This window comes from Lutra lutra, chromosome 14 (assembly GCF_902655055.1).
Source record: "Lutra lutra chromosome 14, mLutLut1.2, whole genome shotgun sequence".
Lineage (NCBI taxonomy): Eukaryota > Metazoa > Chordata > Mammalia > Carnivora > Mustelidae > Lutra > Lutra lutra.
Window position 1 is genome coordinate 69,740,525 of NC_062291.1, and position 22,939 is coordinate 69,763,463.

General features: G+C 49.6%; 1 protein-coding gene across 6 annotated transcripts in view; it reads left to right on the forward strand.

The window, feature by feature from the left end:
- Nucleotides 1-22,939, forward strand: part of RBM20 (RNA binding motif protein 20) — a 192,442-nt gene that overhangs the window by 157,440 nt on the left and 12,063 nt on the right. For all 6 annotated transcript variants that reach the window (XR_007122840.1, XM_047703583.1, XM_047703582.1 and 3 more), the window contains exons 7-12: nucleotides 2,449-2,580; nucleotides 9,014-9,093; nucleotides 10,857-11,529; nucleotides 17,866-17,970; nucleotides 19,081-19,741; nucleotides 21,297-21,431. Coding sequence is in view for 5 of the 6 variants with exons in the window: in XM_047703583.1 (XP_047559539.1) it covers nucleotides 2,449-2,580; nucleotides 9,014-9,093; nucleotides 10,857-11,529; nucleotides 17,866-17,970; nucleotides 19,081-19,741; nucleotides 21,297-21,431 (1,786 nt within the window). In the remaining variant the exon portion in view is untranslated. The remainder of the gene's footprint in view (nucleotides 1-2,448; nucleotides 2,581-9,013; nucleotides 9,094-10,856; nucleotides 11,530-17,865; nucleotides 17,971-19,080; nucleotides 19,742-21,296; nucleotides 21,432-22,939) is intronic.

A 22,939-nucleotide genomic window follows, 5' to 3' on the forward strand; every position in this document is an offset into this window, starting at 1 on the left:
TAAAGAGGTAATACACAGCTGGCCTCTTGTTGGTATAGCACAGAGGTTTTGTTTGTTGGTGGTGTTTTGCTTACCCTGGTCTCACCTTACCCTCCTTGTGATGGGCACTGGCCTCTGTGAGTAGCCTGGAGGTAAGGAGGTACTTTGGGATGAGGGACTCAATAACATGGAAAAGCTAACTGGCCCCCAACATAGAAACCCATAAACTCGAATCTTTTCACTGTATTACAAACCCCCTGAGTTAATGCTACAGTCTTACCATCTAAGGTTCTCGTATCTGAAAGCCTGGGTTTGGAGTGAGCCAACAACTCTCTGTGAACAAATGTCTTCAGAGATCTTTGATGTTAGCATCTGAAGCCCTTGGGTCTTGTAGCAGGAGAGTGGGTGGGAATTGATGGGTGCCTGGTAAGTCTAAAGGGCAAAGAACCCTTAACCCATGGGGGTTGAGTGAGAACTTGGGGGTTAATATGGCTGTCGTTGCTTCTAGAGTGAAAGGATAAGTTTATACAGAGAAATGGCCAGGAATAAGAATATTTTATGTTTAGTGTTAATAAATATTTTTACTTTATGAACCAAAGGGGCAGACATAGACATTCTTTTCTTTTTTAAGATTTTATTCATTTATTTAGAGAGAGAGAGAAAGAGTGTGAGTAAGGGGAGGGGCACAGAGAGAGGGAAAGAATCTTGAGCGGACTCCACACTGAGCACAGAGCCTAATGCGGGGCTCGATCCCACCACTTTGAGATCATGACCTGAGCCCAAACTGAGAGTGGGGAACTCAACTGGCTGAGCCATCCAGGGGCCCCAGGAAGTTCTTTTCTTAATTAACACATGAACTTTAGAGACTCTGAGCCACGTCAGATCACAGGTGGTCTTCTTCCATCAAAATGGGCTTGGACTACTCACTTCATCCCTTTGCTCGGACTGCTCAGACTTCTATTTTGGATAAATGTACAGAATTCAGCTTGCAACGTTAATGCAGTGAGATTCCCTGAATTAGTATTATTCCCATCTGACAGTTGAGAACTGGAGGTGCTAAAATGTTTGCATCAAGAAAGAGGCACTTAGAAAGCTGGGTGACAGGATCCGAAATAGAACCGTAAAGAATGTTGACTTCTTCATCTCCCACACATCTGCATAGACTGTGACAGCAGGGAAAAGCATCTCTGAAATTCAGAAACAGATGCGAGGGAAGGAGGGAAGACGAGCTTGGTTAGCCCACTCGGTTCAAAGGAACTGTAAGTGTAGGGACCCACAATGAGGGCTCCCTAGTCACGAGACCACTTTCCCTTTTCAACATCAAGGGACCGTGTGCTGTGTGTATAGTACAAACCAAAGCAATCTAAGAAATGGTAACAGGATGAACCCGCCACAGCTGCTTTTGGGGTAAACTGGCGGGTCAGTCAATACAGTCTATTTAGAAACTCTCCGGAGATACTGATTGAATGCAAAAGCCCATTTTGTGTGTGTTTTATCAGAACAGTTAAATAAAGAGGGAATATGCTATAGAGCTGTAACTGAGGGTTTTCTCCTCTCTGTAACTCAGAAAGCCATGGCTTTCTTTCAAGCCTTGGGAGCCCCTGAGTTGTTTAGTATTTTTCTTTCCCTGCAAAGAAAATGAGAACTCAGAGACTCATGGCTGTGTCTCTGTCTCCTACCCTCATTGTGACAAAATAGCAAATTTTGCAGGGATCAGCCCAAGGTCACTTGTACAAGACTCACTCTCCCCACTACATCCCCTCAGAGAACTGTGGGTTAATGGATTCTCCCATCCCAAGGGGGCTCCTGTGGCATGATGTGGCCCAGGATGGATAGTGAGAATTTAAGAATTATTGGTAACCAGGGGGATTAGGAGAGGGGCCGTCTTATAATGAGCTCTTTGGGTGAAGTTAATAAATAGGTCTCTTTGAACAGATGGGATCAAAGCTTCTTGTCCTGATCTTTTTTCTTTTTATTGAGGTATAAAATACATACTCTAAAGTGTACTAGTCTTAAGTGTACAACTCCATTAATTTTCTACATGTGTACACCCATGTAATTACCACGCAGGTCAGGAGAGGGGACATTTCCAAAGAACCTCAGAAGGTTTCCTCATTCCCCACCCAGTCAGAACCCCACCCCCGCCCCAGAGGGAAGCTCAGCTCTAACATCTATCAGCATTGATTCATTTTGCCTATTCTTGAACTTCATAGACATGGAATTACGTCTAGTACTGACTTTTGTTTAAGACCATTCACATCAGGGGTGCCTGGGGGGCTCAGATGGTTAAGCATCTGACTCTTGATTTCGGCTCAGGTCATGATCCGCCCCTTGTCAGGCTCTGTGCTGGGTGTGGAGCCTGTTCAAGATTCTCTCTCTTCCCTCTCCCTCTGTGCCCCCCGCCGCCCCAACAACAAAAAAAGACCATTCCCGTCAGCTTCAGCTTAAGTCCTTCCATTTTTTTCCTAGGCCTTTTTAGAGATGGCTTACACAGAAGCTGCCCAGGCTATGGTCCAGTATTACCAAGAAAAATCTGCTGTGATCAACGGTGAGAAGTTGCTCATCCGGATGTCCAAGAGATACAAGGAATTACAGCTGAAGGTAAAGCATTCTCCCATTGTTTCATCACTCGGCAACATCGGCTGTGTGTCTCCTTGTGGGGCACTGGCCTAAGTACTGGCGGGAAGGAGGGGGCAGGAAAACATCCAGAGATTACCTACTGCCTTTGGGAATATCACATGGGAAGGCCAACCTTAAAACATGGCAAGAAAAATGCTTATTAAGATAAGTACAAAATGCAAAGGGATGCTGGAGACAGCATAACTAACTACATGCTACTCGAGGAGGGGTCTTGAGGAAAGACTTACAAGGGAAGTCTTTTGAAGGATGAAGGAAGAAGGGAAAGGTGTTTGCATTTCAGAGGTGGGAGCTCCAAGCTCTGAATATAACCTCCTCTGAATATAACCTCCTTCTCTGCCCATACAGAGCTTCAATATTTTCTCTTCCTCTCTCACTGCCACCCCGCCCTGATTGCTTCTTCTCTTCTCTGTCCTCTATAATTATGTCTTCAGCCCCATAGAAATCCTTCTAAGCAGCGCATGACTGTATTGGCCACAGTCAGGGGTGAATTCAGATAATTCCAAACAGGGCTTTTGTTTCTGTGTTAGCTTGTTCTACGTTTGTCTCTTCTTTTTTATTTTCTTTTTCCTTATTTTATTGTGAGGTATAACATACATTCAGAAAAATGACTAATTTATGTATTGTGCAGTTTAAAAAGTAGTAATGGGGGCACCTGGGTGGCTCAGTCAGTTAAGCCTCTGACTCCTGATTTCGGCTCAGGTCACAATCTCAAGCCCCTTGTGGGGCTCTGCGCTCAGTGTGGAGTCCGCTGGCCCCTCCCTCTCTGCTTCCCCTGCACCTCAAATAAATACAAATAAGTAGTAATGGTTGAAATCTCATAAATCCCATAAAACTACCACCAAAGTCAAGAAATACATCACCAGCGGCACCCAGAAGCCCCTCTGAATCCCTCCACAAGCTCCACCCGTCCCTCTCCACTCTCCTAACTGAGAATGATCATTTCCTTGCTTTTCCTTAGAGTTCAACAACCCATTTCTGCCTCCCTTACCATTAGCATTTAGTTTTACCTAATTTTGAACTTTACATGAATGGAATCACGCTCGTTGTGTTCTTTCATTCAACTTCTGCCATCCATGCTGGGTGTATCTGTTTATTCTCATTGTTACATAAATTTCCATTGTGTGACTATGTATTTATATGTTCCACTGTTGATGGACATTTGGGCTGTTTCCAGTTTTAGGGTATTAGGGACAAGTCACTGTAAACATTCTTTTTTTTTTTTTTTTTATAAACATATAATATATTATTAGCCCCAGGGGTACAGGTCTGTGAATCGCCAGGTTTACACTCTGTAAACATTCGTGAACATGGTATCCTGGTATATACGTACATGAGGTATAACGAGGGGCACACATGTAATTAGGAGTAGAATTGCTGCATCTCAAGGCATGCTTACCCTGAACTTTACCAGCAAGCCCTTTTCAAAATCAGTTGTCCCAGGGGTGCCTGGGTGGCTCAGTGGGTTAAACCCTCTGCCTTTGGCTCAGGTCACAATCCCAGGGTCCTGGGATCAAGCCTCACGTTGGGTTCTCTGCTCAGCAGGGAGCCTGCTTCCCCCCACCCCTCTCTGCCTACTGTGATCTCTGTCTGTCAAATGAATAAATAAAATCTTAAAAAAAAATCAGTTGTCCCAGATTTACGTTCCTGCTAGAGTAAGAGTTCTCAGTGGTATGCATTCTTACTAACATTTTATTAGATGACTTTTTGATTTTTGCCTATCTGGAAATGTATATTGGTTTATCATGGTTTTATTTTTTACTTTTTCTAAAAGATTTATTTGTTTTAGAGAGAGAGCGAGTACACATGAGTGGGGGGAGGAACAAAGGGAGGAGGAGAGAAGCAGAGCCCCTACTGAGCAGGGAGCCTGACATGGGGCTCCATCTCAGAACCCTGAGATCATGACCTGAACAGAAACCAAGAGTCAGACACTTAACCAACTGAGCTACCCAGGTGCCCCATCATGATTTATATTTTTATTTTCCTGATTACTAATTGAGGTGAGCCCTTTCTCCTGTGTTCATTGGCCATTCCATTTGGATCTTCTGTGGTGGAAAGTTTCTTTTAAGGTCATTCACCCATGTTTTTCTTTAGACTGTGTCTTCTTCATGGTTTGCAGGAAGGAGCTCACTTAACTGGGGCACTTAGTCCATTTGGATTTATTGTAATTAAGTTGCTGTATTTTTATTTAAATCTACTTCTTATTTTGTGCTTTCTACTTTCCCATTTTTATTTATTTATTTATTTTTTAAAGATATTTTTTATTTATTTGACAGAGAGAGAGGTCACAAGTAGTCAGAGAGGCAGGCAGAGAGAGAGAGGAGGAAGCAGGCTCCCCGCTGAGAGGAGAGCCCAATGCGGGGCTCGATCCCAGAACCCTGGGATCATGACCTGAACCGAAGGCAGAGGCTTTAACCCACTGAGCCACCCAGGTGCCCCACTACTTTCCCATTTTAATAGTGCCCTTCTAGTTCACTTAAGCTTATTCCACATTTACTGAGGGCCTATTTTGTTCAAGACCCTTTAGTGTCTTTAATCTGCCTTCAAGATTGAAGACCGGAGACAAAGGCTCAGTGGTTGTTGATAGCTAAGGGTAGCATTCTAACAAGTCTGCATGTGGAGATAGTAATGTCACCAAAGCCTTGATTCAACTTTGCTTCTGAAGTTCCTTTGCCAACAATTCTAGCAGAACCTGGCATTTCCCCCCTACCGGGGAATGAAAGCATGTTGCTTTGCTCAGACAAATGAAAGATCCCATCCCATTGTGGACTCAGCCAAAGTTTCTGTTCTCCTGGATTCTCCCCTGGAAGCTAGAATTGAATTTCTGCACTAAATTCCCAGTGGATCTTCGGTCTCTAAATGAAATATTGTAAGATTCTGATTAGGATTAGCAGGAGTACTCAGCTTTTTAAATGAAGGAACTAAGGCATCATAGTACCTTCCTGCGGGAGATGGTTTGGGGTGGTGCAAACACCGTGGGTTAAAGAGGTCAGATGGGCAAGGTCTGCACTCAGCAAATGTTCACTCGGTGCCCACTGTGGGCGGGCGCTGGGCCAGGTGCCATGGTTATAGGCACAGCAAGCTGGCGGAGGAGCTCACAGTCTGGCGTGAGGAAGGACGAGAAAACAGAACCAGCGACAACCACGTGACCTATTCCAGATTGGAGGGTGCTGGTGCTACCTGGGTTTTACCTAGTCCTGCTTAGATGAGCTTGGACAAGGTGTTTAAACTGCATGAACTTCAGTTTACCAGATCAGGAAAGGACTCTACGTTGAGTTCGTTGGTTTTAAGCACTTTTTTCCCCCGTGTATTATCTCTTTGAGTCTTGCGGTCACCTTCCTCTGGGAGGTGTGTAGGGTGGATAATGACAGTAATTATAACAGTACAACAGTAATACCAAGAATAGGTACTTTTAATTGAGTCTTGGTACTCTGGGTCAGGTCATGGGCTAGACACTTCACATATGTCATCTACTCTAATCCTGACATAAGTCTCGTCAGACAGGTGTTCGTTATCTCGGTTTAACCGATAAGGAAATGGAGGCTCAAAGAAGTACAGTGACTTGCACAAGATCATAGGGCCTGGAATAGCCCTGATCAAAACCTGGGGCTGTTTTGGCTTTGCGTATGTCTGCGCCTCTGTGTTGTGTCAGTAGGATCTCCACTGTCCGTGTGAGAAGTTGGGAAATTTGCCGTTAGTCCTCCAGCCCATAAGTAGCAGACAGTTTTCTAATAGGGTTTCTCAAACTTTATGTATGAACAAATCAGTTGTAGGTCCTGTTAAAATTTCTGGTTCGGTAGAAGTGGGGCAGGGCTGTGATTCTGCCTTTCCAACACTTCCCCGGGAGGTGTTGCCGGTTCTCACAGCACACTTTGAGCAACAAGGGACTAGAACACGTTGTTTTCTGCCCTTTACGAAGGATTTTCTGCTCCCAAGCTGTCACGATGCCTCTGTGAGAAAGATCTCAAAACCCACCGCAGCCACATAGGAACGCATGCATCGTGGTCCCTATGTTGGTGTGAATCAGCTGGGACTGTCTCTGCAAGTGACAGAAAACTATCTCCTTTAAGCTTACGCACTAAAGTGTTTCGTGTTTTTTTTTTTTTTAAAGGGGGGGATTTATTGGCTTGTGTAAATGAAAAGGCCAGGAGTGGCCGTGGCTGCAGGTGCAGCTGGCTTCTGCTCAGTGATATCCTTAGGACTTGGCTCTTCTCCACTCTGCCTTCTTCTGTTTGCTTGGCTTTGTTTTGAGGGTCTCCCTGGGTGGCCGGGCAGCCCCAGCCTCCCTCCTCTAGGTGGCGTGATGGCTTCATCCACTGCTGCCGTCTGGCTTCTCTTCCTCCACGTTCTGTTCCTGGGACAAGAGAGCCTGGGTTTTTTGGAGTAGCTTCCTCAGACGTCTCGAGAGCCACCGTGATCGTGATCCGGCTCGTTCTGAACACATGTCCTTCCCTGAGCCAATCTCTGTGCTAGGGAAGGCCAGGCCGTGGCTGGCCAGGCCTGTGTCACCTCAGGGCAGGGTGGAGGAGGGGGAGTGGCTACTGGGGAGGTAGACATCAAAACACCATCTCTACGCGTCTCTGGGCCACGGAGGGCCCCACTTGGGGTCCCACCAGAACTTGCAGAGGTGGGGGGGTATTTTGATTGTTGTTTTTCCTCTACCTTTACCTTTAGCTCACCAGGCAAAGTGGAGGGAGAAAAAGGAGAGATTTAAGGTATCTCTCATCACCTCCCCTGAATGTTTCCTTGCGCTGGCCATCAGGTCTCCCCATACCCTCTTTGTGGCAGAGGCTCTATTCCTCAGGGCACTTGGAGCAGAATCTTTCACGGAATGAGAAAGACCAAATCAGAAGGATCAATAAAAAGTGAGTTTTTTCTTCCTGCAGATTTGGACGAGAAGAATGAGCTCTGTTTTGGGCTGTTCTAGAGAGAGTTCTCCAGAACCATGGTGTCTTACATGCGGAAGGGAACTTGGGCTAATTTAAACCAGTGTCTCCCAGTTACTGCTTTGGAGAAGCGTCAGGGGAGTTTTTAGGTTCCCTTGGCCAGAGATTTCCCTGAGAGATTTGGGGTGGGGTTGAGGGTCCCAGGCGGTTTGGGGGCAGAAAGCCTGGTTTCACAGCCGCTGGTCTTGTCAGCCTTCCAGCCACAGAGAGTGTCTTCGGCCCCGAGAAGCATTCTTGGGTATGTTCCATGGTACTCTCAGGAAGGTTCAATCAGCAAGTGGTGACTGAGGGTTTTCTCCAGCTAAGACACGGTACTGAGGGCTGGCAAGTTTGCTGTGTAACTGGAGAGACAGGCTGTTCCTCTGGAAATTATACAAGACTTAAACATGAGTGCATCACTCTGGAGCTCCTAGAAGTTCAGTGGCAAAAGGCAGTGTGACTGGCTTGTGTAAAGCAGGGAACGATTGCCGAGTAGGGCTTGAAGGCTGAGGTGAATCAGCTCAACAGAGAGGGTGTCCGGGAGGAAGGAGTCGGCTGAGAAGGAACTAAGACCCCGGGAAGCACAGTAATGTCGAGAAGGGTCAGGGCTGCTGTGGCAGGGCCTGGCTGTGACAGGTTCAGGTTCATAAGGAAGGTTTCAGCATCTTCCTGGGACTTTTGAGACATGGAAAACAGCCACAGAAGGGTCAGAGGAAAGCTTCCCGCAGCTCCTTTTATGTAGGCCAAGCACCTGTGACTTTTATCAGCATAGCCCGCAGTGCCGCCATGCCTCGAGGCTGCTGGTGGATGCCAGATGGGCCTCATTATCTCACCTTTCTAGGCGGAGGGAGGGAGTCTCCCACAGACAGCAAGCCTTGACCCCAGATCACCCAGCCAGCTGGAGGCGGAGCTAAGCTGTTCTTTCTGGGTTGAGATCCTCAAGTCCAGGGGCATCGCTCCAGGATGCCAGCGCTTCCCTTGGGCAGTCTGGGGCTTGGACTCTCACCCTTGTCTGAAAGCAGCAAGATGCATTGACCATGAGCACCATGGATGGTCCCCCTGTGGGGTTACTGAGCCACGTCAGTGTCTTCATAGGATGAGTGAAAAGATCTACGGCTGGGATTTGCTTCAGAGTATTCTGTGGGGTGGGGAAGTGGGTGGGGGTACAGATGAACTAGATTGGTCAGAATTGTTGACAATGCAAACGGAGCATGGAGGTTCAAAATACCATTCTCTGTGCTTTTGTGTATGTTCGTGGTGTTCTGTGATAAAGAGGTACCCAAAATGTCAGGGCCGCTCCATTCAGCGTCCTGCTCACACTCCTCACGCCCTGGATTAAACTTTTTCTTCCTCTAAGAAGGTACTGTGTTCCCCTTGGGTAGACCGGACCATGCACCTGAGTCCTTGTTGCTTCTCTTCGGCGTCTGCATGGCCATCTCTGGTCTGACAATGACCTCTCTGACTTTGCCTAGAAACCTGGGAAAACTGTGGCTGCCATCATCCAGGACATGCATTCCCAGAGGGAGAGGGACATGTTCCGGGAAGCGGACAGGTGAGGCCTCAGCCCTGGGCATCAGGGCGGATTCTGGGCAGCTGGATGCTCTCCTGTCTCTTATTCGTAGGGGTTATTCAGTCACACTGTGTCCTGCCCTTGCCCCTGCCCTGTCCGTCAGCCTTTTTGGGGCCCTCCTTTTCCACGTGCCTGATGGAAGGCATCAGTTCTGCTCAGGGTAAGCCTCAGGAAAATGCAAAATGGTAGGCTTCCTCTCATCAGCTTGTCCTTTGTCGGGGGGCAATATATAGAGGAGGGGTTCTGTTGATATTTAGCCCTTTGGGGCAAGTGTACACTCCTGCTAAAACAGTCTGAAAGTAGGTGTGTGTGTGTGTGTGTGTGTGTGTGTTCCTTTTATAGCCACCTGTTGATTTTTCATGGGGTGAATGTAGATGTAGGAAGAGGAACGTAGGGGAACCACCCTCCCGCCCCCACCCAAAAAAAAGTGGGGACTTGACCAGTGACTTCCTCTGAAGATGGAATGCATCCAGTTTTCAAATTTATTTCTTCCAACTGAAATTGTGACCATACCAGGAGGGGGCTACAAGTTTCCCACTGCTGCTGCCCCACAAAGACCCCATCCCTCTGGAGAGCAGAGTAGAGCAGAATCTGTGGTTCTTACCCACTGCTGCCACAGGTGGCGCTTTAACGTCACTGCAAAGGACAGTGTCCAGGCTGATTCCCCGCTGGTGGTCGAGGCAGCCTGGTCCCAGTGAGCCACATACGGGTGTCCCCTGGTCAGTCAGGGCTGCATGGGTTTCCTGTATTTGGGAAAATCGTCTATTCTTTTACAATAAAGGATATATATATACGATTAAGTAGATCTTCTTAATAACCAAACAACCTTCAGGAAGAGGAGAGAGGGAAAGAGAAAGTGTGTGTTCATATGTTTGTGTATCTTTCTATGTAGCTGCTTGGATTTGGGATTTCCATTTATTTGGGATTTTTTTTTTAATGGTTGTTTGAGTTTTTTAAAAAGATACATATAAAGCCATACCCTGCGGCTTGCCGCTCCGTGGTGAACTGTCGGGAGGAACTAGGAGGTCTTGCTGAATCTTAGGCAGATTAAGGTCCTTTTCTGGGATTCAGTTTCTTCATCTGAAACACGAGCAGGTCGGAGCTCTAAGGTTCCGAACCTCCAACCCTAACATGCCTTCCTCGTTCTTTGGTTTCGGATCTCTGAGTCTGGCCTCCTCACTCTCGTCCCCCCAGTAATTAGCATCCTTCTACCATGCCTAGGATCTGAACAAACTGAGATGAGAAGTAAACAAGACAAATGACGGCCAAGAGGCCGCCATTACAGTAGAGACCAGGTGGGTTGTGGCTTTGGTCTTGTAGTCAAGAGGCTGGACCATTGAACCCCAGGGTCAGGCAGCCTTGCCCACCAGGCTGGACCAGGGCAACCTCTCCACACCCCAGGAGGAGTGTTGCCCACCCCCTGAGCCTAGCTTCCTTCCAAGAGGAACAAAGATGGAGTGGAGCCAAACCAGTCCAATTATTTATGCCAGTTCCCAGGAGCAGAATGAGTAGAGGGACAGAGATGACCAGGACTGTCCTTAGGGAAAATCCTCCTAGAAGCCCAGAGGAGGAAGAGCTTTCTCCTGTAGCACTCTGTGTCTTTTGTACAGCTGTGGTGAAGAGCAAATGGCCACATGTGTTATGGGGTTATGTGTGCGGTGTGTCCATGCAAGGAACTGGGCATGTCTGTGTATGGGGGCCGGGGATGTGCATATTCTAAAACCCACTCCTTTGCTCCCTAACAGATATGGCCCAGAAAGGCCACGGTCTCGCAGTCCCGTGAGCCGGTCGCTGTCCCCGAGGTCCCACACTCCGAGCTTCACCTCCTGCAGCTCTTCCCACAGCCCACTGGGCCCCACCCGGGCCGACTGGGGCAGCAGCCGGGACTCATGGGAGCACTCGCCCTATGCCAGGAGGGAGGAAGAGCGAGACCCGGGCCCCTGGAGGGAGAACGGGGAGGACAAGAGGGACAGGGCAGACATGTGGACGCACGATCGCAAACACTACCCCTGGCAACTGGACAAAGCCGAGTTAGAGGAGCGGCTCGAAGGAGGGAGGGGCCACCGAGAAAAGCATCTGAGGCCGGGGTCCCCCAGCCTGCTGCACTCTGCCTCGGGCTACAAAAGCCGAGAAGAGGGCTACTACCGGAAGGAGCCCAAGGGAAAGTCAGACAAGTACGTAAAGCAGCAGCAGCAGGATGCTCCCGGGAGGTCCAGGAGGAGGGAGGAGGCCAGACTGCGGGAGAGCAGACACCCCCACACCGAGGACTCAGGCAAAGAAGACGGGCTGGAGCCGAAGGTCACTGGTGCCCCTGAGAGCACCAGGTCGAAGCCGAGTGAGAAGAACAGAACCAAGAGACCCGACAGAGATCCAGAAGGAGCTGGTGATAGAAGAGAAAGCAGGATGGCGGGGAATGAGGTAATGACGCACTCTCTCCCCCAGGTAAGGAGAGGCAGGTTCCCGGGCAGGGCAGTGTTAACATAATGATGGTGCACTTTTATTGAATGAAGCACTTACTGAAGGTTGACTCTGTGCCAGGCACTGAACCAAGCACCTTATCTCAATCAAGGTATTTAATCTTCACAGCAACCATGGTGAGGTAATATGGGTAATAATACGATTATGGCTATGGATGAGGGAACTGAGGCACAGAGAGCCTAAGTTAGTTGGCCACACTGTCTGCAAACAGCAGAGCGTTGGGGCTCCAAATCCCTCGGCACGCTGCTGCTGTGGCTGGAATTTAGGCAGTGATGTGTCACAGAGGCCTTCTGTGGTCCTGTGTGTGTCTGGGCTGGAGGGGTCCCGCGGTGTTTGCACCACCGCACTCCGCCCAGGGAGGTGAGATCTTTGGTCTGCTCCATCCTTTCTCCTGCCCAAAGCATCTGCTGATCTTGGGGTTTGATGAGAGGCGGTAAAGAGAAGCAGCCACCACCCACAAACTCACCCTGGGTGCCCAGAGCTTGGTGTGCTGCTCTGGACAGTGTCCAGAGCTTTATTTCCACTGTAATAAAAATGCTCAGCCGTTGGCTGGCCCCTTTCATCCATGCGTCTGAAAGGGCTTGTAACATACTGCCTAGCTGTAGTTCACACGGCGGGTCGTGAGGACTCACGGTACAAAATTCACCCTCTCACTGGGCTTACGCTTCCTTCTTGCCCAAACCACGTACGTTTAGGTAGGAGCAGGATAGAGGAGGATGGGGAGCAGGGTGCGTCTGCATAAAGAACCCAGCTTTAAAAATCCTACATGCGTATTTCCTAGCCTGACCCAGGACTTAGTGACAGGGACAAAGTCGAAATAAGAGTTCTCGACTCCAGGGACACTGAAGAGTCACGTGTTTGTCCACTACTGCCTTTACTCCTCCATGCACTTGGCCACTTGGCCAGGCAGTGTGCTAGGCGCAGGGCGTCCAGAGGTGAGTGGGGCAGGGTCCATGCTGTGGCGAAGACCAAGGTCTCATGGTGGAAGGAGAGCTACAAAAATGATTGACATTCAGTGGGGCCCGTGCCAGAGCAGAGCAGCGGATGAGCTGCTCCGGGGACGTTCCCTCCGCGCAGGGACAGGGAAAGCTGCACAGAGGTGATGTGTGAGCCGGGCATGGGGAAAAAAGCAATGTGGGAAACAGTGAGGGCAAAAGCAAGAAAGGAAGACTGTTTCCAAGAACCTGCAAATACTCCGTGTGGCGGCATCTTTAGGGCGTCTTAAAGAATAATGTCTTTAAGAAGTAAAGTCTCTTGTGCAAACGTAAAATGAATACTTGTCAAAGATGTTATTTGACTCGTGAATTAATGAGGGTGCCGGCAAGATGTAAATGCTGGTCTAGAGGAGAATCCAGAAAGCTGGCAACATGGAGAGGTGCTCGGGAACACAGAAGTGAATTTGCTAACAGATCGAAAACTGGCCTCTTCCATGGGCGTGGGAAGCCAGTGGCATCTCCGCCAGATAAAATTCCCTTGCATCTCTATGAATGAGAATTGTTTGCCCTACTCTCCGTCTTCTGCAATTTACAGGGCTGTAAGACTTCAGCTCACGATAACAAAAGGTGAAGACTCCTGTGGGACCAGACCTCCTGGAGGGAGTCTGCTAGACAACGAACTGCCCAGCATTCCATGGAAAGAACACCCTGTTGTCTTTTTTGCCCAGCTCAAAGTCTGCCACAGTTTCTTCTGACTGGCATAGCAGGGAGAGCTCAGGAGATGAGATTAGGGACCTGGGTGGAAGGCCCTCGGGTGCCTCCCTGAGAATTTGAATTGAATCTTGAGGACCTCTGAACCTGAGGATTTTTGTTTTTAAGATTTTCTTTGTTTATTTGATAGAGAGATATAGAGCACAGGTAGGCAGAGCAGCAGGCAGAGGGAAAGGGAGAAGCAGGCTCTCCACTGAGCAGGGAGCCTGATGCAGAACTCCATCCCAGGACTCTGGGATCATGACCTGAGCTGAAGGCAGATGCTTAATCGAATGAGCCACCCAGGCACCCCAGAGGATGTTTTTAAGAAGCGTGTCTATACTTGGAGGGATCAAAGGAGCTAGTGATGGGTCAGTGCCTTAGGAAGAGGCTCAGAGGGACAGAAAGCAACAGCCCCTTGGGCAGGAGTTTCAGCCTAGACCTCAGCCACACGCCAGCAGCCTAGAAACCTGTGTCCCCATGGCAAAGGGGTGGAGCTGCCCCCTTCCAGTGCACCCCTACTTCTGCCGCCCTTCTTCAGTGAGCTGGCTGCTCCCACTGTTTGACCTACCTGCTTTCATCGGTTGGCCCTTTTCAGGTGACACATACTGTGGGTCGTGCCCCGAGCCCTGATGCAAAAACAGATGCCCAGAAAACCCCATGGGTTTCCCCAAGTTCTGTCTCTCTGGCTGGTTCTGCCTCTAACAGCCCCAGAGTGCAGTCAGAAGGGACTTGCTGGGGTCCCCAGAGGATTGCTTCAGTGGGTTCAGAGCCAGGAAGCCCAATACCAGTTGGAGGAATATCAGCAGAACCAAGTCTTCCTCACTGACCTCAAACTGTGTATCACAATCTTGAAAACAGCCCCAGCCCCCCAGGGCTGCCCCAGGAATTAGATGATGGCAATGACTAAACTTGGATCTGGAAGGCAACAGGCCTGAGGGCAGTGTCCTTGCCTTTCTCCTGATATACTGGGCCCCTCCCACCACAAGGGCCTTTACATGTGTTCACCTGCCTTGGCACCCCCCCTCCCCGAAGTCCACGAGGCTCCCTCCTCCCCTCCTTTGTGTTTACTTGTTGCCATACTCTCTCCAAGTGTATTTCTGGCCAGGAATACCACTACGTAAAACCACAATGTCCCAGCCTGCTTCCCCTCCTTCCCTGCATACTTTTCCTAGGTCCAACCTATCCCCTGATGTCTGTCTTTATTTAGTGTCTGTCTCTTCCTCCCCCCAGATGTAACCTCCAGAGGGCAGGAATTTTTGTCTGCAGTGCTCACTGCTAAGTCCCCAGACCCTCAGATGAGGCCTTGACTCAGAACAGGTGTTCAGTAAGTATTTGCTGAAGGAAGGAAGGAATGACTGAACCCGGACCCTGGAGACAGGCCTGGCTTCTGAGAACCAGGTCACACCCTGTTCTTCTCTGCCTCAGTTTTCTCATTTGTGAAATGAGTGTGATCATGAGGCAGTCGTAGGACTTAATGAGCTTGTGCTCATTTGAAACTTCCAAGATCTCCAGAGAAAGTTCCTGTGCTGGAGAGGCCAGTATGTGTGCTGCTCGGTGTTGGGGCCAGGTCCACCCGTGGGACCCAACCTTGACCACAGACCGCAGATAGGATGAAAGAAATCAAGTGACTGAGTACAGTGAACACAGGAAAGAAGAGCAGTCAAGGGTTACAGACCCGGATGCTTGGAGAAGGGAAGCCAGGCAGGGGATATGGACCAGGTAATAGGCGTGAAGCCAACATGGAGACAAAGGGCTATGGCAGACCAGGGAGGAGGGACCTTTCTGTTGGGGGCAGTTAGCCACTGCTCGGCTCCATTTTATGGCCGCCATTCAGGACTGCATGTCCTGTGCTGTTAGAGCCCCCATTTTTGGAGGAGCAGCACCAAAGTCCAGATATCTGTGAAATTTCCCACATTTTAGAAATTGTATAGGCCAAAACATGTCTGTGGACCAGGTGGAGCCCAGGGGTCCCTAGAATGCAGCCCCCAGTATAAACAGTCCATAGGACGGAAAAATAGAAGAACTATTCATTCTGAGTTCAGAGCCTAGACAGAGACTCAAGCATGCGAGGCAAGTGTGACCCTAATTAACTATTCTGCCGCCTCCTTTAAGCCTTCAGGTCTCCTCTTTTTTATAGACTCATGTCCACAGAGCACCTAGCACTGGGGCTGCGGTTCTGAGTGAAAGCTGAAATGACCCCGATCTCATGGAGCTCAGGTCTAGTGGAAAGACTACTCATCAGTTCCTAATATGAGTAGAGGAGCACGTGTGTTGAGTGCTAAGAAGGCAATGGAGTATATGCCTGTGACAGATCAGAGGCCTACCTGGGTTAGGATGTGACTGTTGAGACTTGAAGGAATGGTGGGTTTCACTGAGTGAAAAGGAAGGAGAGGGGCGCCTGGGTGGCTCAGTGCATTAAGACTCTGCCTTCAGCTCAGGTCATGATCTCAGGGTCCTGGGATCGAGCCCCGCATCGGGCTCTCTGCTTAGTGGGGAGCCTGCTCCCTCCTCCCCCTCTGCATGCCTCTCTGCCTACTTGTGATCTCTCTCTCTGTGTCAAATAAATAAATAAATAAAATCTTTTTAAAAAAAGGTAAAAAGAAAAGGAAGGAAAGCAGAACAACATGTACAAAGGCCCTGTGGCTGGAGGCCAGTGTGTTGGATCAGAGACAGCCAGGGTTAGAATGGCGGGAGGTATATCTGGTTTGTCAATGGGTCATATCATGCAAGGCCTTGTAGGCAGGTTATGGATTTGTCTTCATCCCAGGTGCAAGGGGAAACAAATGAAATATTTAAGCAAGAAGGTGCAGTGAGGTTATGATAGTTGTTGCATTATTGAGTGATCGTTCTTGATCACCTTGGGGAGAATAGACTTGGGAGGAGGCTACAGAGGAGAAAGGGGAGAACAGTTAGGAGGTGGCTTACCAGTAGTCTTATATCTGTGGCGGTGGATCTCTGCTTGCAATAGTTGGGACCTAATATCTTAGTCTGTGAGCTGGTGTGGGCAGCTGGGTGCATTGTTGCTTTTGTTGGTTTGCCTTAAGCTGCTACTCTCATATGATCCCAGGGCACAGGGTGCACTGAAGGCACTGCTGCATTTCCTTTGTCTGCAGGGAGGAAGCACCGGGATCCAACTGGCAAGGTGCTTCCAGCCAGCCAGGCTGTCCTGCCTCTCCCAGCTTGAACTGGGGCAGGGAGGTCTCTGTTGTGTTGATGTAGGAGTGTGGTCGTAGGAATTGCTTGGGGTGGGTGAGGATTACTTACTTGGACGAGGGAGGGCCATAGCTTATTCAGGGAGATAAAATAAAGAGATCTCCTGCTGGTAGACGCTATGGGTTCCGATGGCTAAAAAGACATTTTGGAGCTGCTTTGCACTTAGGTTAGCTTAGAAGACTGGAGCAGAGCATACAGTGGACTCTTTTGCTCCAAATGCCACAAAGAGCAAGGACAGAAGGATTTCAGCTTTCTTCCCCTGTCTGACCATAACTGGTTAAACCAGTCAGCCCTGAGCTCCTGCCCCAGCTGGCTCCTTGTCAACTCCAGAGAGGTGTGTCTGCTCAGAAGAAATCAGAACTCGAGTCATTACTTAGAACCTCAGCCAAAATTGTTAAGAAAATGCAACATACCCTCGAGAAAGTCCAGGGAGAGTCACTGATCTGGGGGCCAATGTTGAAGTCATGGGAGAATATTCTCCAAAAACTTCTAAAATGGGGATTGGCAAACTTTTCCTACAAAATACCAGACCATAAATATTTTAGGCTATGTGGGCCAAGAAGCCAAAGTGAGGGTACTATGTGGGCACTGATGTAATCGTTTAAAATGCAGTTATTTAAAATTTGGAAGACTTGTTAATTCACTGATTATATCAAAAGAGGCACTGGTTCGGATTGGCTTGAGGATGAGAGTTTGCTGACTCCTGTTCTCAAGGATGGTCAGAGATCTTAATTCCCAAACCAAACACCTGCTTTCGCTTGTTCAGTTTCTCAGACAGGAGCACTAACTCTCATGAGGGACTGACTCTGAGGGAGAGAATAGAAGGAAGGAAGAAGGGAGGGGGTTGCTAATTGGGGCTATAGCTCTAGGTCAGAGAGAGGACAGAAAAAAGGTTGAGGGGGACACTGGTTGGCTGACAACCCCCTTCCTACTCGTAAGTGGCCTGGATGTGATTTTTATGGCCAAAAGAGATCTTTTGAGGGGGAGATGTCACCACAATGGTTGTCAACCCCAGGGCCAGTTTACCCTTGGTTCCTTTACTCACTCTCCCTGCCTGTAGGTTTCACAACTGTGAAAACACCCAGTTTGCCAGAGATTTCTGCGGCACTAAAGACGTCAGTCCAACCCTTGAGACATTTTGGTGCCTCCACTTGTCTGTGTGATTTGAGCAAATTACTTAACCTCTCTGATCCTTCATTTCCTCAACTATAAAAGGAAAGGCGCCTGCCTCCAAGGGGTTTGGTGAGGATGAAGGACAAGGTGCCTCTGAGACCACCTGAGGACCATTATCTGCACTGTGTTCTCTCCCGGTGCTCCCTCTCTCCTCTGCCACTGCTCACCGTTGATTTGGTTTGTTATGTTCTTCTCTGGTAAGGCTGGAAAAGAGGAGCAGGAGGGCGTGGAAGAAAGCACCTCATCACCAGCCAGGCAGGAGAAAGAAACGGAGTCCTTGGATGCAGAAGACCCAAGGACAAAGAAGGTAAAGGTGGTCCCAGGTGCTAGCAGGACAGCCCCATCTGCATGATGGCCCTTGGGCCGTGCGTCGCAGGCGTCCTGGTCCTGCCCCGAGATGCCCCACTTGCTGCATGGGCTGAGGCCAAAACCCCACCTGGGATTCCACGAATGAAGCCAGCACTTCTTGGAAGAATGGTTTTGCCTGGGATCTCTGCAGATCTTCATTAAGATCTTTACTACTTGCCTGGGCTCTGCCTCAGTCTCCAGCAACTTGGCTGTACTCATAAGAGGAAAACATGAGCCCAAAAAAGACTCAGGCTCCGGAGCCAGGCTCCCAAAATAGGTCCCTTGGGAGGGGTTGGGGGAAGAGGGGAGCTTCGGATGCTCAAGCTAGGGCCCTGACCTCAGCCTGCCCAGACCCTGGGATTAACAAAACATCTACTATGCTTGTAAAGATTATTTTACTTAATTAAAGTAAAAAAAAAAAAATCCAGTTACAGTGCTGTGGCTGCCTCAGCAAAAAGAACGGTGTTTGGAACGCAGCCAGCTTTACGCCTTTCTGGTCAGGAGAGGTGGAGAGATGAATATCGCTGGCTGGCGAGGAAGCTGATTGAAATCTGGCTGCTGGGGACGTGACAGAGTTGCAGGAGGGGCCAAGCCTGAGGCGGGGCCATGGAAGTTGCACCCTTGTGGGAAAGGGAGCTTGGGGCAGTTTTGAGGGGGACTTTGCTACAGTTCCGTTTAGTGGTACCCTTCCTGCAAGCAAATAGCCCCAGCCAGTTGATTTATTTCGAGTTTATAACTTTATCAGTCATTCATTCAAAAACGGTTTCTTGAGCACCTGTTATTACACCAGGGTTTGAAATTCTCTGTGCCATTTTAAACATGGCGGACTCAGCATTCAGAGCTGATTCTAAAGGCTGTGTTTGAGCCTCATCCTAGGGAAGAATCAGTGATGTGGGGCTTGAGTGGTTCCCACCTCCTGATCGCCCTGTTGGTGTTCCCAGGCAGAAGTCAGAGTGCTCAGGATCTGCATGATTTGAGGGGCTCCGTGGTCAGGGTTTGCGCCCTCTGGTTGAATGCCAGGACCTGCTCCTCTGTCAAACTGTGACCTTTCTTCTGCATGTTTGCTCAGGAGCAAGAGTGGGAGAGTGGAAGCGAGGCAGATGGGGAGAGCTGGTATCCCACCAACATGGAGGAGCTGGTTACAGTGGACGAGGTTGGGGAGGAGGAAGATTTTATTATGGAACCGGACATCCCAGAACTGGAAGAAATTGTGCCCATTGACCAGAAGGACAAAATCTGCCCAGAAATATGTCCTTGCGTGACGACCACCTTAGACCTGGACGTAGTCAAGGATTTCACCCACGAGGGAGAGAAGCCTATAGGGAACGGGGCCACGGAAATCAGCCTCAAGACACCCAGAGACCTGCCTTCTGCTTCCACGAGCTGTCCCAGTGACATGGACGTGGAAATGCCTGGCCTAAATCTGGACGCTGAGCAGAAGCCAGCTGAACGTAAGACAGACCTCTCACTGGAGGGTTCAGATTGCTACGAGAAGCAGGCAGAGGGAGGGGAGCGCTCCGATGTGTGTCTGGCCCCTCCACTCCAGCAAATGTCTTCCCCGAAGCCAGCAGAAGAGGGGGCCTGGCAGCCTAGCCCACCTCTCGATGACTGCAAGGCCAAGGGGACCCCCGAAGATGGGGCTCGTGAAGGCAGCCCCCTGCAGGGGAAAGCCAGCCCTCGCACCGACACGGACCTCCAAAGCCAGGCTTGCCAAGGAGTGTCGACCCAGGGTAACTACCCCCCTTTTCTCCTGTGCGGTTGGGTTGATGGGACCACTGCTCACCTAGGGAGGCATGTGGGCGTGTGCAGGCTGGAACATACATGAGCGTTCAAGCCGGTGCAGAAAGCCAGCTTCCAAAGTCCTGGTTAAACGGTTAGTGCTTTTCGGCAAATGGTGTAAAGGAAATCAGATAGGAGGCCACACATTTTCTGAGAAGCAGACTCAGACAGGATAGACTTCCCTGAATTTATGGGAGCCCAGGTGGACTCTGACAACTAAAATCAGCCAAAGTTTCGCGTTATCAGGCCAAGGGGCTCTGGTTCCTTGGATGGGTAGACAGCCTCTCAAGCCTGCCCAAAGGCGGACCACCCAGGCTGTCACTCCTGTGAGGCCCGGATGAGGGAGCAGGAGTGTGCAAAGCTAGAAGGGAGCACCGAAAGGGCAGAGGGCAGAACGAGGGGTCCTTGGGGGGTGCGGCCCGTTCCTGCTGCTCCCACCGTAGACCCACTCATCTCTGCGGCCTGATGGGGGAAGGAGGCTTGTCCCAGGCTGTCCTCCGCCGCCGCTGCAGGTGACGTTGTGTGGGTGCCCGGCACTATGACATCATGAGAGACAGAGTTTAAAATAGGCTAAGCCGTGTCTTCTCTGCCAAGTGGAAACAAAGATCCAGCGAGGGCTACGGCGTGGGGGGCGGGGCGGGGAGGAGGAGCAGAGCAGCCCTCAGTGCTCTTCGAGTGAAAATAACTAGGGCTTCGTTTCACAGAAAGCCTGCAGCATGCTGAAGGTGGGAGGAAGGGGGGCCAGAGTCGGGGGCAGAAACCGTGGCGTAAAGGCTTAAAAAGAAACCTTCCCGGCCAGTGCCATGTGGCTGGCATGAGCCTGTCGGGTAGTTGGAGGCTCGGGCTCTCCTCCGTGGCGGGCTGACCTGAGCTGTTTTTCACCTGCGAGTCTCCATGGAAACTGCTGGGAGCAGCTGCTTTGCTGTTGCCAGAGAAACCCGGAGGGAGGCCTGGGCTGTGTCTGTGGAAGGCAGGAATAAAGAAGGAGCGAGATGTTCACGTTGCCCTGATTGAACCCCTTTCTTTGGCCATATAGGTCTCAACACGCACTGGTGTTAATGGCTTATTAGCGTACCCAGTTTGAGTTCATATTTAATGACACTGCTCAACAGGCTTGGGGTGAACGTGTCATTGCCTTTTGGGCCAGCCTCTGTGCCTAGAGACGTCAGCGCAATGTTTGCCCTCCGGTAATCCTCCTGCCTGCAGAGAGGGAGTGATTTCTGAGGTGGGGGGCAAGGCGGGGATCATCCCAGCCAAAGGAGGCAGTGGCCCATCCTCCACGGACCCAAGGTGCAGAGTTGCCAAGGGTTCGTGTGTGTGGCATTCTTTTGGCAGTGGAACAACTCTCAATTACAGCATTTTGGTTCTAATGAGCAGTCCTCGCCCTAGCTTCATGTTATTAAGCTGTGCAAGGGACCATTCCTGATCACACAGTACAAGAATAGGAGAGGGTCTTTGAAGTACATTGTGCTTCCTTAGTTCTCTGCCTTGGCCCGTGTTTTGCAGAAAACCCCAAGTTCGTGGAAAGGAAATCTCTCGACGTGAGGTCACCGGAACACGCCGAAGTTGAGCTGAAACAGCCCCTCTCTTTGCCTTCCTGGGAACCAGAGGATGTGTTCAGTGAACTTAGCATTCCTCTAGGTAGGTGAAGTACGCAGTCCTTCCTGAGCATTCAGCTCCAGGAAACCATAGAGCCATGGGAACGTCTGAGAGCTCGAGAAAGCTTTTTTGGTCATTTTGTTGTTGTGTTTAATGTCTGGTGTAATAACCATTCTATGGATAGTGCATATCTTTAAAGTCTCTTGCAATTTCAGTCTCCCGATAGTAGACCAGATACCTCATGGGGTCAGGCCCTGAACAGTACTGCCCTGGGAACCGGAGCAAAAGGAGACTCGATTTCCCTGTTTGGGAATGCTTTATATCTGACCACACAGCCTTTATTCAAGCAGAGGTCAGAGGCCCCGCTGGCCACTCAAAGTCAATAGAAATGAACTTCTTCTGCTATGGGCTTCCCTACCCTCTTTGCCCCAGCCCTTTCCAAGACAATACTACATTTTTTTCTCTTTGAAAGACCAGCTCTGAGGCAATGATGTTGGTGAGACTGCACTTGAGGCAGACACTCTCTATTTGATAGAGGAGCATTGAACACAGAGAGACCTGGGCCCCTTTCCTCCCTGTTTCACTTACTGGATGACTGCATGACCTCAGACAAGTCATACCCAGGAATGTATTTTGGGTTTTATTTTGTCCAGTCACTACAAGTCCTTTATTAACAAGTCAATAAAAAGAGAGAGATGTAAAAATACTTTTCTCGGAGGCCCTGGGAATGGAAGGTACTGACAGAACCCACCTGGCTAGAGAAGGCAACCCAGCCAGAGGCAGAATGGAGCTCGGGAGTCCAGAGGTGCGGTTGGTGGGAGGCACCGAGAAGGGAGTGGCTCGGACCTTGTACAGGCAGTGTGCAAATGCAGAGCCCTCACAGGGAATGATAGGTTGGGGTTCCTGAGCCTTAGGTTTTTTTCACCTGTATATGGAACTGAATCAGATCAATTCTGCAGTGGAATTTTCAATAGTGGAAGTGTTGCGGAGGGTGGGAAGGGAGCTTAATAATAGAATCACTTGGACACATTTTCAAAGGAGAGAGTTAACTAGAATCTCAGGGTGGGGAGTGAAATTACTTCAATAGAGTGCCCTTGGAGCTTCTGTTGCCACCACTAACTCAGTGACTCCCACTCCACTTCATCTTCGAGTCTTTGCCTTGACTTTGAGAGGTTGGAAAGCAAGGAGACAAGGGAGCCGTAGCAGCCACTGGAGAGAGAACTTAGGAAGGTATCATGTGGGAAAGCGTCCCAAGGAAGCACGAGAAGGACGGGTTATGTGAGAACTTAGGACCACATGTCTGCTTCCTCAGGGAGGGGCTGGACAAAATGGAGGCTCACACCTTCCATCAGGTTTCTCTTTTTCTTTTCATCTCCTGTGAAACATTTCTTACTGTTTCTGCCCTTCAAAAGTTCCATTTTCATAGAGTATCTATTTTTACTGAGTAGCACTTTCTGGATAGAGTGCCCTACGCGAGGCACTCTGGGCGGTGGGGAAGTGTAGCACAGGTCTCTTGGCGTCCAAGAATGTGGAATCTGCATGACACACAC